General features: G+C 46.4%; 2 protein-coding genes across 10 annotated transcripts in view; one reads left to right on the plus strand and one right to left on the minus strand.

Annotated features, from left to right (window-relative positions):
- HDLBP (high density lipoprotein binding protein) overlaps window positions 1-10,989 on the minus strand; it is a 75,714-nt gene extending 64,725 nt beyond the window's left edge. The window contains exon 1 of one of the 2 annotated variants that reach the window (XM_023644070.2): window positions 10,695-10,989. The gene's annotated coding sequence lies outside the window, so the exon portion shown is untranslated. The remainder of the gene's footprint in view (window positions 1-10,694) is intronic. The other variant, XM_070270731.1, reaches the window with a different exon arrangement.
- The window catches only part of SEPTIN2 (septin 2), a 35,430-nt gene continuing 29,102 nt past the window's right edge, over window positions 10,092-16,419 (plus strand). The window contains exons 1-3 of one of the 8 annotated variants that reach the window (XM_070270747.1): window positions 11,082-11,151; window positions 12,319-12,482; window positions 12,921-12,993. In XM_070270747.1, coding sequence (XP_070126848.1) covers window positions 12,991-12,993 — 3 coding nt within the window. In that variant the 5' untranslated portion in view covers window positions 11,082-11,151; window positions 12,319-12,482; window positions 12,921-12,990. Of the gene's footprint in view, window positions 10,736-10,923; window positions 11,152-12,098; window positions 12,483-12,920; window positions 12,994-16,419 lie in introns of those variants that run through there. The other 7 variants (XM_070270746.1, XM_070270745.1, XM_070270742.1 and 4 more) reach the window with 7 other exon arrangements.

Genomic DNA, 16,419 nt, shown 5'->3' on the forward strand with positions numbered 1-16,419 from the left:
TAACACACTGCACCACCACCAAGTTCACAGCACACAACTTCCGTGGAAGGGCACAGCAGTTTCTGCAAAGACAACAATATATCCTGAATGTATCTGGCTGACGTTATTTTACCCCTTCAGAAAGAAACCAAGAAGTAGCGCTGGTCCAGCCTGCACTGTGTCTAGAAGCTTTAAGTACCATAACTGACCTCATGGCTGAGAAGACAGGGCGTCTTGCTCACGAGCGGTCAATGAGAGAGCCGAGCAGTGGGAATGCCTTGCAGGGTCCTCTCTCAACTGGCAGAGCGAGGCCCAGAACTACTGCTCCGCTTCATAAATTCAGTCCCCAGCTCAAACCATGCCCCCAAAATGAGGTGCTAGGTTAGACAAAGGAATCATGCTGATAAAGGTGACAGTATAGAAACAAGCAAAAGGAGACAGCTTTACACAAGAACACTTGGCTGCCTGAGCAGCAGCAGGCCCCTGAATACGGTGCCCCACTACGGCATAGAAGCCACATGCTCAGCATGCTTTAGGATCTCAATAGTTTGTTAATCCAAGCACACCCAAACCTCTGGGCAAAGTTGCTCTAGGAAGAAATTCATTGACGCCACAAATTCAACAGTGGTTAAAGAACCCAAAGGAACACATTGAGACCAGGCCTTCAGATGAGCTTATTTCTATGTCTAGCATATCTTTACCTCAGAGCCGAGAAAGCTGCTCTGGATTCCAACAGCTCATTGCAACTCACCAAAAGTCAGTAAAGGACAAGTATTAAGAATATTCCCTTTTTAGGGGCCGGCCCTGTGGCCGAGTGGTTAAGTTCGTGCGTTCCACTGTGGTGGCCTGGGGTTTCGCCAGTTCGGATCCTGGGCGCCGGACATGGCACCACTCATCAGGCCACTTTGAGGCGGCGTCCCACATGCCACAACTAGAAGGACCTGCAACTAAGATATGCAACTATGTATGGGGGGGTTTGGGGAGATAAAGCGTAAAAAAAAAAATGCTTATTAAAAGAATATTCCCTTTTTAGAAATCAACACTGTCCTATCTGTTCATCCTCTCAAAACACACACACGGCACCTGCCATGATCAGGTTACTCTGCTGTACCATAGGGGTCCAAAACAAGTAAAAGTGTATCAATGGCTTATCCTGTCATCCAGATTGGGGTGAGGGCAGGGAAAACCAAGAGGGGACTTACTCCACGAGACCTGAGCATTAAGATGATGTCAGAGAGGCAGCCAGAGGCAGTGGAGCTGGGTTGCCACAACAGGGTGATGGAAACACTAGTCCAGCAAGAGTCTAGAGTAGAAAAGCGATCCCTGAAGGTGGCCACCGATAGAGGGACAGCAGCCATCCACAGGTTACTGCAGAGACAGTCCCTGAATGGCTTCAGGACTAGGACCATGATTTGTCCACTTTCTTACCTAAAACCTACTGATGGATATGTACTTTGTGAAAAATAAATGCTGATGATTGAATTGATGAGAGAGAATGAAAATTCCAAGAGGCACAGGACAATTTTACAGTGTTTATCGCAGGGGAGAACATCTATCTTGCTGCAAAGGCTTGGTTGGTCCCACTCCTGGACTAGAAAGGACTGTATGGACATCCTATCACCTTCTTGACCCCAAGCTTTAGAGAAGACCTAGAGACACTGAGAGGAAACACTAGGTAAACTTGGCTAGGCCAAACGTTTACATGTGTGAAGTTCTAAAAGTGAAGACCAAGATAAAGAAGAAATGATTACAGATCTTGACTTCTCTGTGCCTCTGTCTCCTGTCCTGTAAAAAGGAACTGATATTAATACCTACCTTTTGGTATCACTGTGAGGATTACGTGAGCTTACATGCAGAGTGCTTAACCCGAGCCTGGCAGAGTAGGCTCACTGAGGATCTTCTGTTACCATCACCCTCCTCAATATCTGTGCCATGAGGACTCCAACGGTGCAGGTGACACAGCTGTAACTCAGCCACTCCTGCCAGTGGCTTCACCCCTCCAGGGTCTACTCCCTTCCAGCTGGAAAATGGGACCCGTGACAGCTACGTCCTAGAGCCTTTTCAAGGACTGACCCTGTAAAGCAGGGCTTCTCCACCTCAGCGCTGCTGACTTTTGGGATAAGACAATTCTCTGTCGTGGGGCCGTCCCGGGCACTGCAGGATGTTGAGGATCTCTGGCCTCTAACCACTAGATGACCACCCCCAAGTCATGATAACCAAAAGCGTCTCCAGACATTACCAGATGTTCTCCAGGGAGCAAAATTGCCCGAGTGAACCAATGCTGGAAATAAAAAGCATGATGCCTGGTGTAGGAAGCAATGACTAAAGCTCTAACAGGCAAAGTTTTTCGTATCACTCATACTTCCTGGAAACAGATGACAAAATGGAATGCTATATGAGTGACTACCAGCTCCAAGTGTCATCCTTCAAAACTTGAAAACTAAGTTTCTGATAAACTGAGTTGACCAAGGGTTCTGTGCTATCAGAGTGTGTGTGTATGTGGAGGAATCTCAGAGACTCAGCTTCCTTATCTTTTAAAAGGAAGGAACTAAAGTCCTATAGGTCAAGAAACACCCAGGTCACAAGACTGATTAAGAACAGATCCAAAACTGAAGTACAGGTCTCCTGACTCCCAGTCCAGCAGAGGACTACCTTCCTCATCTGTATAATCATCTCAACCCTTTGTCCCGTCTGGTAGAAAGCACCAACGCCTAGCAGTCTACACCTAAGACACAAGCACTACAGCATGTCTCACAAGGTCCACCTCCAGGAACGTCTAAGAATATCAATTCATGCACACAAAAGGCACATCTGAGAGGTTTTCAGAAAACACTTATTTGAATTCATCTGACGGCTCAATGGCACTTGCTAACTAACTACTGGCTTTTGCACCAGCAATTTCCTGCCTCTCCTTGCCCTAGATGAGGCCTGCTGTCCCAAGGGTGGGGTCTCAAGGCACATCTAAGCCTCCAGAGAGGACCCTTTGCCCACAGCAGAGCCTCAGATGGGATGGACAGGGGCTGTGGGGGCTACAGTAATACTGCTTCTATTAATACTGATAGCATGAATATGGTAATACTACAGCAAGCTTGCTGCAGTGAATGTCTACCAAGAAATGAGACTTTTAGCTTTAAAATATTGTAAAATACAACCACAACAAAGCAATGTAAACACTGGCAGTTCCTTGATTCTTCCCCAAGAAATATTCCCAAAATTACTGTTTTACGTAAGATTTTTTTTCTGGATATATTAATACATAGTTTAAATAAAAATAGGATCACATTATATGCACTGTTTCACCACTTGCTACACTTATTTCCATTTTAAAATGTATCACGGCTGTCTTTCCACGTTTTACATACAAATTTACCTCGTTTCTTAACAACAGCATGTTGAATAGAGTAGACATGACTTAATAAATCCCCTGCTGATGTTGCCTTTTTGTGTGTGATTACAAACACTGCTGAAAAGAATATCCTCTGGTATTATGCTAAGCGAAGTAAGTCAAACAGAGAAAGACAAATTCTGTATGATTTCACTCAAATGTGGAAGGTAAACAAACACATAGATAAGGAGAACAGATTAGTGGTTACCAGAGGGGACGGGGGTGGGGAGAGGGCAAAAGGGGTAAGGGGCACATGTGTATGGTGATGGATAAAAACTAGACTGTTGGTGAACAGGATGCAACCTATAAAGAAATTGAAATATAATAATGTACACCTGAAATTTACAGTGTCAAAAGCCAATATGACCTCAATACAAGATTTTTTAAAAAAGGCCAATCCCAGCAAGTTACATAGTATATGATACCATACATAAAAAATATTATTGAAATGGCAAAATTATAAAAATGGAAAATGGATTAGAAGGAGGTAGGGGCAGGAGGGAAGCGAGTGTATCTATAAAATGGCACCATGAGGGATACTTGTGGTGATAGAAATGTTCTGTATCTTGACTCTATCAATGTCAATATCTTGGTTGTGGTAAGTTTTTAAGATTTTACGATTGGAGGAACAGATAAAGCATACAAGAGTTCTCTCTTACAGCTGCATGTGAATCTATAAAGTAAAAAGCTTAATTTTTAAAAAAAGAAAAGAACATCCTCTGCTCACTTGAGCCTGTACCTCCATAGGATAAATTCCTAGAAATAAAATTATATGATTACAGGGGATGCATGCATAGGCGTTGCCAAAGCAAAATTACCCTCCTAAGGAAACTCCTTACACTCCAGAACATCCGCATATACCCGTCCCCCTCACTCTCGATAACTAAAACTGTCATGTTTATTTTTCCCAATCTGTAGGGGAAATATGATCTTAATGTCAATTCTTTGATTATCAGTGAAACCAAAATCTGGCTTTGCTTACTGGCCATTTGAATTTCTTAACTGTGGAGACCAACCTATTGGCAATCTCTGTCCCCTTCTCTACCAGGGTGTTCCAGCATACATTTAAGACAAAGCAAAATCCACAGCTAGGCTACAAAGGAGGAGCAAAGAACAGAAGAAACTATGAACTTAAGTAAAACTGAGTTGTAAGTTAAAAATAACATCACTAAAGGGCACATAGGCAAAAGTGATGAGAAAATACTCTTAAAAAGGACCTTTTTGCCTCTCATGCCCTGACCAAAAGCTGTGGTTTTTCTCCTCTGGAAAGGGAAGCAATCTTTGGACGGTGAAGACGAGTTACAGTAGAGGGGAGGAAACCATTCTGAAGATGGGACGTTCGTTCTTTCACAGTTACTGCTAAGACTGTAGCCTTCTCTCCTCACTTGGCCCCCTGAACACAGGCAGCCAGACAAGAAGCTGGAAGGTATTTTTCTGGAGAATCCAAAGAGACCCAAAGAAGCTGACAGGATGCTGTAAGGAAATGGCCCAGCCAGCTGCCTCTGATGTGAATGTCACAGTCAGCAAGCCCCAACCACAGGCTCAGAAGCCCTCTGACATACGAGCAGGCACACAAACATCACCAGCTAGCCCAGAAAAGGCTCTGACATGAAAGCCAAAACCCCCAAAGAAAAAACCAAAAAGCAGTCTGAAGCAAACAGTGACTTCAGGGAAAAGAAAACTTTAAAACTCACTAATGTCCTCAGATAAGAGGAGATACTATATCCATGAAACAAAAACAGGTTATAAAATAGGAATAGAGAGAACAAGAGAAAGTTCCTGTAAATAAAATGAGAAAAACTCAATAGAAAGGCTAGAAGATAAAGTTGAGAATGTCTTCCAGAAAGAAAATGGAAAATATAAGAAAATCAGAGTGTCGATCCAGAAGGTCCAATAGTTGAATTCTAGACAGACAAAGTGAATGGGAAGAAATCAAAGCAATAAATTAAGAAAAATGCCCAAAGTTGAAGAATAAGAGTTTCCAAATAAAGGGGCCCAAAGTGTAGGCAAGACGGTAGATGAAAACAGACTCCAAGGGACATCACTGTACTAGCTGTTTTGAATTTCACAGAGAGAAAATCCTTCAAGCTTCAAAGAAGAAAAACATGGTCACATATAAAGGCTCAAGAATCCGAATGACGGAAGACTTCAACAATAACAGTGGAAGATGGGGTAGCAAAACAGTGTCCAAACTCTCATTGAGGGCAGAACCAGAGACTGTCAGACACACAGGTTCTCAAAACTTGACCTCCCACACATCTTTTCCAAGACAACTTCTTGAAGAAGTGCTCCATTAAAATGAGTTAAAATTTTTTAAAAATCAAGAAAGAGAAAGATATAGGTTCCAGGAAACCGAGGACCCAACACAAAAGGGGAGGTGAGATCTGCAGGGAGATTCCAGCAGGTTGGAGGCCTGGGAGAGATTTATTCAAGATGAGATTAATAAATAATGAACTTCATCAGATGAAAAGGACTGAATTTCTTGAAGAGAGATCTAGACAACTAGCGAATTTGGGGTTGAATTTTAGTGACAAATACATAGAAAACTAAGCAAAGAAACAAAAACAAGACTCATAAGAACTTCAGGGAAAACAAAAACTCATCCAGGAAAGAAAATGTAATCCCATCACACCATTTGGCCTAGCTGTGAATGGTAGTACGCAGTCACAGTATAAAGACTAAATACTGAACTAGCCGAATGAAAGATGCACCTGCTCTGGGCAGCCACGCACTTGTCTGCAAAGAGAAGGCAGAGGCTAAAAGAAAGCTAGAAACTTCACATCTACTCTCAGGGTCAGGTGAAGAGGCAAAGTGTGAGAGAGGCGAGAGAAGAGCAATATGTGAGCGAGTCAAGCACATATGTGTTTAGAGTTAGAGGGAAAGACCACAGGAATCAGCGAAGAGGAAAATGTGGGTGTTCTGCAGGGGAGGAAACGTGACTGGGAGAAGAAAATCCATAGTTTTTCCTTATGAGCCTTTCTAGATTTATTTGATCTTTTGTAAACTACATAAAGATATAACTTTGACTTGAAATGAAAATTTTAACTTTAAAATTCATATGCAGGCCAATAAAAAGGATTAAGGGAAAGTATGCAGGTTCAATGTATTGTTCCCAAATTAACAGCAAGCATCAATAAGATAACTAATGTGACAGGATGCCCAGATCCGTCTGGAACATATCTAGCTCATCCTTAACCACATTCGAGGAACTTTAGCGTGCCTGGTGAACAACAGCTTCCTAGGGATATCACTTCCAAAATGTTTCTGATTTTAGAAATACAAAAAAAAAAAATCTTGCTTTACCCCAAAACAAACTGTATAATCAATTTTTTAAATGTTATGTATGTGAAAAGAGGTTAGTACTTTTCTTGGTTTTCAAATGTTGAATGCTGTAGTGCTGTTATAATTTAAGGGAAAAGGCATTCTGATACATTAAGGGTCTCTGATTGCTTTTCTATTTGGTCAAAAACTTTTAAACACACATCTTAGACTTTTTGCTGCCATAATTTGGCAAATGAGAATTCAGCGGTGTACTATGTTTCTTCCAGGAGCTTGGTTATTTCTTTGTTTTTTTTTTTTAAATTTTTATTGAGTTAATGATAGGTTACAATCTTGTGAAATTTCAGTTGTACATTATTGTCTGTCAGTTGTGTTGTAGGTGCACCCCTTCACCCTTTGTGCCCACCCCCCACCCCACCTTTCCCCAGGTAGCCACTAATCTGCTCTTTGTATGCATTTTTTAAATTCCTCATACGAGTGGAGTCATACAGAGATTGTCCTTCTCCATCTGGCTTACTTCACTTAACATAATTCCCTCAAGGTCCATCCATGTTGTTGCAAATGGGACGATTTTGTTATTTTTTACAGCTGAGAAGTATTCCTCTGTACATATATACCACCTCTTCTTTATCCAATCATCAGTTGATGGGCACTTAGGTTGTTTCTACGTCTTGGCTATTGTAAATAATGCTGCAGTGAACATTGGGGTGCACGGGACTTTTGGAATTGCTGATTTCAAGCTCTTTGGATAGACACCCAGTAGTGGGATAGCTGGATCGTATGGTAGTTCTATTTTTGATCTTTTGAGGAATCTACATACTGTTTTCCATAGCGGCTGCACGAGTTTGCATTCCCACCAACAGTGTATGAGGGTTCCTTTTTCTCCACAACCTCTCCAATGTTTGTTACTATTTGTTTTGGTTATTTTTGTCATTCTAATGGGTGTAAGGTGCTATCTCAGTGTAGTTTTGATTTGCATTTCCCTGATGCACAGCGATGATGAACATCTTTTCACGTGCCTATTGGCCATCCATATATCTTCTTTGGAGAAATGTCTGTTCATGTCCCCTGCCCATTTTTTGATCAGGTTGTTTGATTTTTTGTTGTTGAGTTGTGTGAGTTCTTTATATATTACAGATATTAACCCTTTGTCGGATGTATGACTTGCAAATATTTTTTCCCAGTTAGTGGGTTGTTTTTTTGGTTCAATACTGTTTTCCTTTGCCTTGAAGAAGCTCTTTAGTCTGATGAAGTCCCATTTGTTTATTCTTTCTATTGTTTCCCTTGTCTGAGGAGACATGGTGTCCGAAAAGGTCCTTTTAATACTGATGTCAAAGAGTATACTGCCTACATTTTCTTCTAAAAGTTTTATGGTTTCTGGTCTTACCTTTAGGTCTTTGATCCATTTTGAGTTTATTTTAGTGAATGGTGAAAAAGAATGGTCAATTTTCATTCTTTTACATGTGGCTTTCCAGGTTTCCCAGCACCATTTGTTGAAAAGACTTTCTTTTCTCCATTGTATGCCCTCAGCTCCAGGAGCTTGGTTATTTCTTAATAGAAAAGGAAAAGGCTTCCTATAACCACTAGCCCTGTGGGATGGATGGATGGATGCTGAAGGGGCCGTACCAAATATACATATCATGTGGTACTTCAAAAAGCGTGTTTGCTGCTCAAGACCTTTTGGTAAATAAGTTTCAGTTGGGAAGTGTTAATGAAGAATTATCTGACCCACTTGTGACTAAAGATCACAAGTCATTACTCAATGAGAGAGCAATCACTTGAAATCCCATCCAAGTCAGAGTGTCTTAGATAGGACTGACTGAAGGGCAGGAAGTCCTTCACAACAGGTTCTCAGCCAAGCCCTCCATCATTTGGGATGTCAGCTGTGTACCAAATTCTCAACTTCTTGCCCGTATATGCCAGCAGCTATAGCTGTCACGTGTTCCCTTTGAACAAGCTAGTCTTCCTGACTAGAACACCCTATCCTGCCAACTCCACCTGGAAACATTCTTACTCATCCTCTAAACCCCAGTTCAAGAACCACATTCTTTGTGAAGACTTTCCACTAGGCAATTACCACCTCCTCTTTCCTATCTCCATACTTTGGACATATTTCCATTACTGCCCTTAAAACACTGTAATCTAATTATTCTTTTACAAGTGAGTCCCCCCACTAGACCATAAGCTGCTAGAGGAAAAGGAAAAAAATCTATATGCTTTTTACCTTTGCACCCCCAGAACCCTTAACAGTGTCTGGCACAGAGCAATTTCCGATAAATGTTTTGTGAATTGCACTGTCAAAGAAGTGAAGTCATGAGGCCAAAGTCAGACAACCAGAAGCCCCAAATAACAAAAGCAAAGAAAAAAAATCTTGATGATTCAAGAAGAACTTCTTCCATCAGGCCGCGGAGAAGTCAGTTTGGCCCATGGGAGAGGGCACTGTGACAGGGATCCAGCTGCGCCTGGAGGTGCCGAAGAAGGTGGGCCGACTGCATCTTGGAAGTCTCTCCTCATATGCACTGAACATTTACCCAGGTGATGTTAACTTCATTAGAGAAGATGAGGCCGGCACCCAAACAGTGCTTGGCACACGGTGGAACTAATGGCAGTTACAGGAAAATTTAATCCTTGTTGTAAATTACTTAATTGGCTTTCAAATGTTGTCTCTCAAGACTTGACAGGGTATGCTCAGTTTTCCCCAAATCTAAAACTTTCATGATAAGTTGATGGTTGATGTTTCAGATCCAGAGAACTGGGAATTCAAATGATGGAAGCCGTTCTTTACCTAACACCTTCTCAACTACTTAATATACTGCTTCCAAGCATCCCAATATTAAACAGACTTAATGAATGTAGCTTTGGAGTACTCAGTGTCCCCAAATAATCAAAATATAAACCAAAGAACTATGTTTCATCCAATGTTTCATTATCCCAGCTTTGCTTCCATAAACAAACATTCAGTTTACTTCGTAGTACAGCACTACCAGCTGCCTCAAACAAATCCTAATTGTGACACACCCTATCTTAACAGAGCCTTAGGAAAGTTACCCGCCAAGAAAGTGACCGACTGTCCCTAAGTAGACACCAAATACACGTGAAGTCATTGCCTGACGGCTTACGGGAGCTATGAAACTGAGAATACAGAACAAACCCAAAACTAAAGGGCAAATCACCCTTGTTACTGAAAACTCGGACTCATCTATATTTCTTGGATGCTTCACTTGACCGTAAGCAGTTTAATAAACAATACCTAGGTCCCCTTTTTTTCGGTTTTACATGGTATTCTACCCAAACCCCATCTAAAGTCCGACCCTCTCCTGCTCTAGGTCGGACGGGAGAGAACATCTGGTGGCTGGCCCCAAGGACCTAGCCGCTTTTCACAAAACGCCCTCTCAACGCGCTCCGGGGTCAGAAACACCACCATGCTGTCACTCCTGCGTTTGCTCTCAGTCGGGGTTAACCAGGCCCGCAGCGGGTAGCGGACCGCGGCCCGGCCTGCAGGCCGCCCGGCGGGACACCCCGCACCCGCCCCGCTCAGGCCCCGCCGGGCCCGTCGCCCTCCGGTGCGAAGCCACGTCGCCGCGGTGGGCCGTGGGCGCCCCCAGATCTCACCGCGCGACCACGAGGGGCCGCACCGCCCCGCCCTCCCTCGGACACAGGCCCCGGCCCCAGGCGCACGAAGGCCACGTCCCCGGGGACGGGCGCCCAACTCTATGGTTCGTGCACGGGCCTGCCGGCCCACGTGACCCACGGCAGCCAATCGAGCGAGGCCCCCAACCACCGAGATGACCGCAGCCCGGGCTAGAGCAACCCCGCCCGGCCGCTCGCCGTCCCCTCCCCAGCCCTGCTCCGCCGCTCCCTGCTCGGTGCTGCCGCCATCTTCCTGGAGGAGGCGACCGGAGGCCAAGGCTCCCCCTCCCCGCGGTCGCCCCGCACGCTTACCGCCAGCTGCCCCCCCCGCCCGCCTCTTCTCCTCAGCAATCACTTAGTTCCTTCTACAGAAACGCCCTTCCCCCACTCTAGTTACCCACAAGGCGAAGACTCAGATTACCTGTTACACTCTTATCAGCGTAAGGAAACCAAGCTCATAAGGTAGGAACTGTGGCCAAACAGGGGCAAGCCGCCATCTTGGTAAAGGAGAAGAGGCTACGCTTGACCTCCCCCCCCCACCCCCAGCCTCTATATGGCCAACCGCCGTGGGAGGGGCGCGGCGCCTGCGCAGAGGCGGAAAACGCGGACGAGCCTGCGCCTGCGCACTCGCAAGCCGGCGGGTTGGGGAGGGGAGGAAAGCCAGGTCGCGCCGGGGCAAGGAAAGAGTTGGCGAGGGGGCGGGGCGACGTGATGACGCTATCCGCGCGTGGGGCGGGGCGGGGCGCGAGCGGGTGGCGGGCGCTGGGCGGGTCCGCGGCGCGGTCGGTCGGGTCTGGTTCTTCGGCTCGTGGGCGGTGAGTGTCTCGCCGTGGGTACCCGCCGGCGCGGGGCGCGAGCTGTGGGCCGACGCAGAAGGGGTAGGGGGCCCACTCGGGGCAGTGGGCCCTCAGCTCCGGGGACGTGCGGACGGGGTGGGGCGGCAGGGTGGGGGAGGGGCGGCCGGCCGGGATCCCCGGCCTTTCTCGGCCCCCTGCGCTCTCCCCAACCCTCCCCTGCTCCCCCCGACCCGTCCCCGGCTCTCCCCCGCTCTCCCCGACCCCTCCCCGGTTCTCTCCCGCTTGCCCGACCCCTCCCCGGTTCTCTCCCGCTTGCCCGACCCCTCCCCGGCTCTCCCCCGCTCTCCCCGACCCCTCCCCGGTTCTCTCCCGCTTGCCCGACCCCTCCCCGGCTCTCCCCGACCCCTCCCCGGTTCTCCCCCGTTTGCCCGACCCCTCCCCGGCTCTCCCCCGCTCTCCCCGACCCCTCCCCGGTTCTCCCCCGTTTGCCCGACCCCTCCCCGGTTCTCCCCCTCTCCCCTACCCCTCCTCGGTTCTCTCCTGCTCTCCCCGACCCCTCCCCGGCTCTCCCCGACCCTTTCCCGGTTCTTTCCGGCTCTCCGCAACCCCTCCCCGCTTCTCCCGCGCTCTCCCCGACCCCTCCCCGCTTCTCTCCTGCTTTTCCCGACCCCTCCCCGGCTCCCCCCTACCCTTTCCCTATTCTCTCCGGCTCTCCGCGATCCCTCCCCGGTTCTCCCCCGCTCTCCCCGACCCCTCCCCGGTTCTCTCCTGCTCTCTCCGACCCTTTCCCGGTTCTTTCCGGCTCTCCGCGACTCATCCCCGGTTCTCCCCCGCTCTTCCCGCCTTCCTCGATCCCCCGTTGGGCTCTGTCCCTGCCGCGCTCAACCCGCCCCTCTTCGGCCCTCCCAGGCCTTCCCCGGGTCTCCCCGCTCTCTTTGCGCTCTCCGATCTTCCCCGCCCACCCCGACCCTCCTCGGCCGGGGGTCCCAAGCCCTCCTCGAGTCCCCGCTCCCCGGGAGCTTTGGCGCGGGCGAGGCGGCGGGGCGTGTCTCGGGGGAACTCGAGTGGCCCCTGCCCACCCCGTGGGCATTACGTGGAGCTGTCTCAATAATGGGCCTCGGGCGCCCGCCGTGCGGTGGCGGTCGTGGTCGGGGAGGGAAAGTGCGGGTGGCGGCCCGTCCGTCGGGCGCGTTTTCGTCGTGCGGCCATCGTGTTGTTGCCCTGACATGGGCCCTTCCTCCCCGCCAGCTCCTGGCAGAGAGTAAGCCTCGAGCAGTCCTGCCGCTGCGCTAGCTCCCCAGGCCCTGCCCGGCCGCGGATGGAGCCGGGCGGGGACGCGGCCCCTGCCCCGTGCAGGGCCAGATGGGAGGGCTGGAGCCGCGGAGGACCCGCCGGTGCCCTGAAGGCCGGAGGTGAGGACGCGGCCCTGCGGCTGCCGGTGCGCTCAGCACAGCCTCGGTTCTCACGCGGCCGCGGGACCCGCCAGGCCTTTGTCGTCAGTCCCACCCGGCCTGGTCTGTCCTCCCCACAAGAAGACACGTGACCAAACCGCAATGAGCTTGCCGTGCAGCCTGCTGTGGTCTTTCTGCTTTTGGCCTTGGTCCCAACCGTTCCTTCCGTCTGGAACGCGGTTACTTCCCCTTCCCTCCGCCTTTCGCTTGCTGGTCCCGGTTCTGTACACGACTCGCCTAGTTTAGGTGTTGGCCTGATGTCAGCCTTGATCGTGCTGTGTGGTAGTCGTGCACTAGACCCTTAGTCCTGTCGGGGGAGGGGTGTCTGAATCTCGTCACCCTTACCCTTTGCCCAGTGCAGTGACAAGCACATAGCAGGCTATCAAATGTTTCTTGTAGACTCAAATCATTGTGATGCCTCAAGATAAATGTTGCAAAGCAGCCTTGCCTTTGTAAGGAGAGACAAAGAATGGTATGTAGGGGTCTTGAAAGCGTTTCTTGGTGGTTGTAATTTGAGGGTCCTTATTTTCGTTTTTGGTAGCTCCCCTTCAGACTTTTTTTGCACCACCCAGCATCCTGACTCGTAGTGTGTGCTGCTCTATCGTCTTGGCAGTGATGTCGGTCATAAAGCTTATCCTGATTTTTTTTTTCCATTTTCCACCTTGATCTCTCACCCAGCACTGCAGCCCAGTGTGAAGAACAAGGGCTTCTCAATCAGATTTGCATTCTGACTGCTCTAGAACCAGCATGGCAACCTAGGGAAAAGGGGAGAGGATGGGGGGACCTCCCTTTATCATTATTCATAAATGTGATTCAGGTTCCCTTTTTTGCCCCACTCCAAAGACAGAAACTGCTGAAGAAGGAAAAGATGTTTTTTTCCCAGAGAGAAGGGGACACCAAAACTCATTTGGCCGGAGAATTGGGGTGAAGCCCATTTATATATAATCTGTATGTACCCTCCTTTGTGCTATTAGGTCATACGTGTCATTAGAGAAAGTGCATTTGATTGTGGAGTGCTGCCCCAGGTGCCATTGGCGGCGTTATGTGGTATACTGTACATGTACCTTTCTCAAATCCAAAGAATGATTGCCAAAACATCCCACGGGCTCTGGATGAGGGATTGGGAACCTTTGGGTGCTACATTGCAGGGTCATTTTGTGGCTTGGGATAATGTATGTAAATACAAGAATAACATGTCAGTGAATGGTAGTTATGGGTAGTTCTCTAATATAAATGCCACCAGCCAAACAAGTTTATATTGCCAAGAATCCAGTTTATCTGTCTATTCTTCATCTGTTTTTGCTTTGGAAAAAGTTGGTTTCTCCTATGTGAATTGGGCTGGGAGTATTGCTCTGTGGAAGAAGGAAGCCATGGGTCCAGGAGAAACACCTTTTAAACAAATTTTGGCATCTAGAGTGAGCACAACCTGAAAGAATAAAATTTTCACTTGACCACATTTCTGAGGTAGGGGATCTAATTGGGCTGCATCTGAGGGTTAAATTAGTCACAGCGCTTGGCTGTCTGTGTTTCTGGATCAAGGCTTTCTCGCTGAAAACCAGGCACTTCAGAAGTTCATTCCTCTTTGAACTTCCGTTTTACAACACTCAGTAAACTTAAGTTGTTAGAAAATCATAGTGGATCTGAGTTATATTTCAGAAAAAAACTGAATGTGAGAGAAATAGGATGTGGCGAGAAACTTGGTAAAATTTATGAAAAGTTGCAATAAATGTCTTTGAAGAATTCACAGCCTGTTCCATTAATAGTGTTACTCCGTTTTCCCGTACGTGTGCGTCAAGATAGATCTTAAGTGGGAGGAAATGGACAGGAGGAGTGAAAGGCCCCCGTTTCTTCCATGGAACGCCCTCAGTCCTGAAGAGTGTAAGGGGTGAGCACTCTCAGGGTGCTCGAGTTGAAGGTGGTCCTGCTGCAAATGAACAACAGAAAGACAGTTAGAGAAGTAGGAATTCTGATTGCATAGTTCATTGTACGAAAGAACGCTTGTTAATTTTCCTTACAAAAATGGCTTGTCATTTTTAAGAGTCCTTATTTTTAGAAATGTTACCTAGCATTTACACTCAGGGACAGGGACAGGCTGAGGGGATATCTGAAACAGTGTTGGCATTGAGTTGATAATTACTGAAGCTGGATGATGGGTGGTACATGCAGGTTTTGTTCTGCTTTTGTATATGTTCAGAATTTTTCATGTTTTAAAATAATTACAGCAGTAGTGGGCATTCCTGCCTAATTAGTGATTGTAATTTAAATAGATTTAGCATTCCATTGTTTAGAGACACTTATCATTGGTTTTTGGAAATACCCTGAATTATATTTAAGCAGTTTCCTTACTTAGGGTTTTTAGTAGAGTTGGTTGCCGAATTTTATGTGGATCCTCAGCATCTATTTGTGACAGTTTTCTCCTTTAATGTGTTGTAACGTCTTGTATCGATAGATGGTTTTGGTACATTACTGGAATCTAATTGCTGGCAAACATTTCATTGAGAATTTTTGCATTTAAATATTCATGAGTGAGAACGACCTACAGTTAGCTAGTTTGCTTTCTTTCCTAGGTCTCCATCTGGGTTTGTTATTAAAGTTGTGCAGTCTTCATAGAATACATTAGGGTGCTTTCCCCTTTTCTGTAGTAGCTTAAGAGATGCTGGTGTTGCCTCTTCCGGGTTGGGTGGAATTCGGCTCTAATTCTGTCCAGTAGTGGTCCCTTTTTCATTGGTAGATCTTTATTCAGCTGTTCAGTGGTATTCTAGTCAGGTTTTCCAGTTCTTGGTTCCATTTTGAGAATTTACAGTATTTAGGAAATCATCCATTTCTTCCAGATTTTCAAGTTTGTGGCCCTCTTGATACATGTAGTTTCCTGTGTCTGTGATTATACCTTCTTTTCTATGTTTGCTCTTTTTTCCTGAATGGGTCTTGTGAGGAATTTGTTTCAAAGAACCAGCTTTTGAATTTATTTATCCTTCTATTGAGTTATTTTCTTCAGTTCTTAACCTCGTGGGAACCGGATTTCCTTCAGTGTTCTTTAGTAATGAAAATATGTAAAACCCAAATTCTCATCTGAGTCTATGAAACCTTCACTGTGCCACACAGATTTTTCTTTTGTCTCCATTCCATTGCTTTCTAGATAACTTGTGGTTTTCTTTTGTTAACCTCCTTGATCCAAGGGTTATGCTGGAATTGTTTTTTATCTTTTTCCCCGTAGTTTTAACAGATTATGACTTGAGAACAGCAACTGTAAAAAATCTCTTTTAAATTTTGTGTAAATTTTCTTTACAACAGTTATATGATAGGGGTTTTGAGGGCAGGGTGAGCAAGATTGTCCCTGAGCTAACGTATGTTGCCAATCTTCCTCTTTTGGCTTGAGGAAGATTGTCACTGAGCTGGCATCTGTGCCAGTCTTCCTCTACTTTGTATGTGGTACACTGCCACAGCATGGCTTGGTGAGCAGTGTGTAGATCCACACCCTGGATCCAAACCCGTGACCCAGGCTGCCAAAGCAGAGTTCATGGTGAACTTAACCACTGCACTACCAGGTCAGCCCCTGATAAATTTTAAATTTTCTTTACTTTTCTTTATTGTATTGACTCAGGATTCTCTCTATCTATTCAAAGTTATTGGTTGTATTACTCAGTCCTTCTCTACTCTTGTTCATATTGTGTTTACTGAATGTGTCCATTTCTGAGAGACGCTATTAAAGTCTCCCACTTGAATTGTGTTTTTGTCAAGTTCACCTTGTATTTTTCCTAATCTTTGCTTTATATATTTGTCTGCTGTAATTATTTGTATATGCAGGCTTATGAATGTTACATCTTGGTTGTAAATTGTGCCCTGATCACACTTTTACCTTAAATCCCACCTTAGCAGATACTAATATGTCTTGCCTACT

This window comes from Equus caballus, chromosome 6 (assembly GCF_041296265.1).
Source record: "Equus caballus isolate H_3958 breed thoroughbred chromosome 6, TB-T2T, whole genome shotgun sequence".
Lineage (NCBI taxonomy): Eukaryota > Metazoa > Chordata > Mammalia > Perissodactyla > Equidae > Equus > Equus caballus.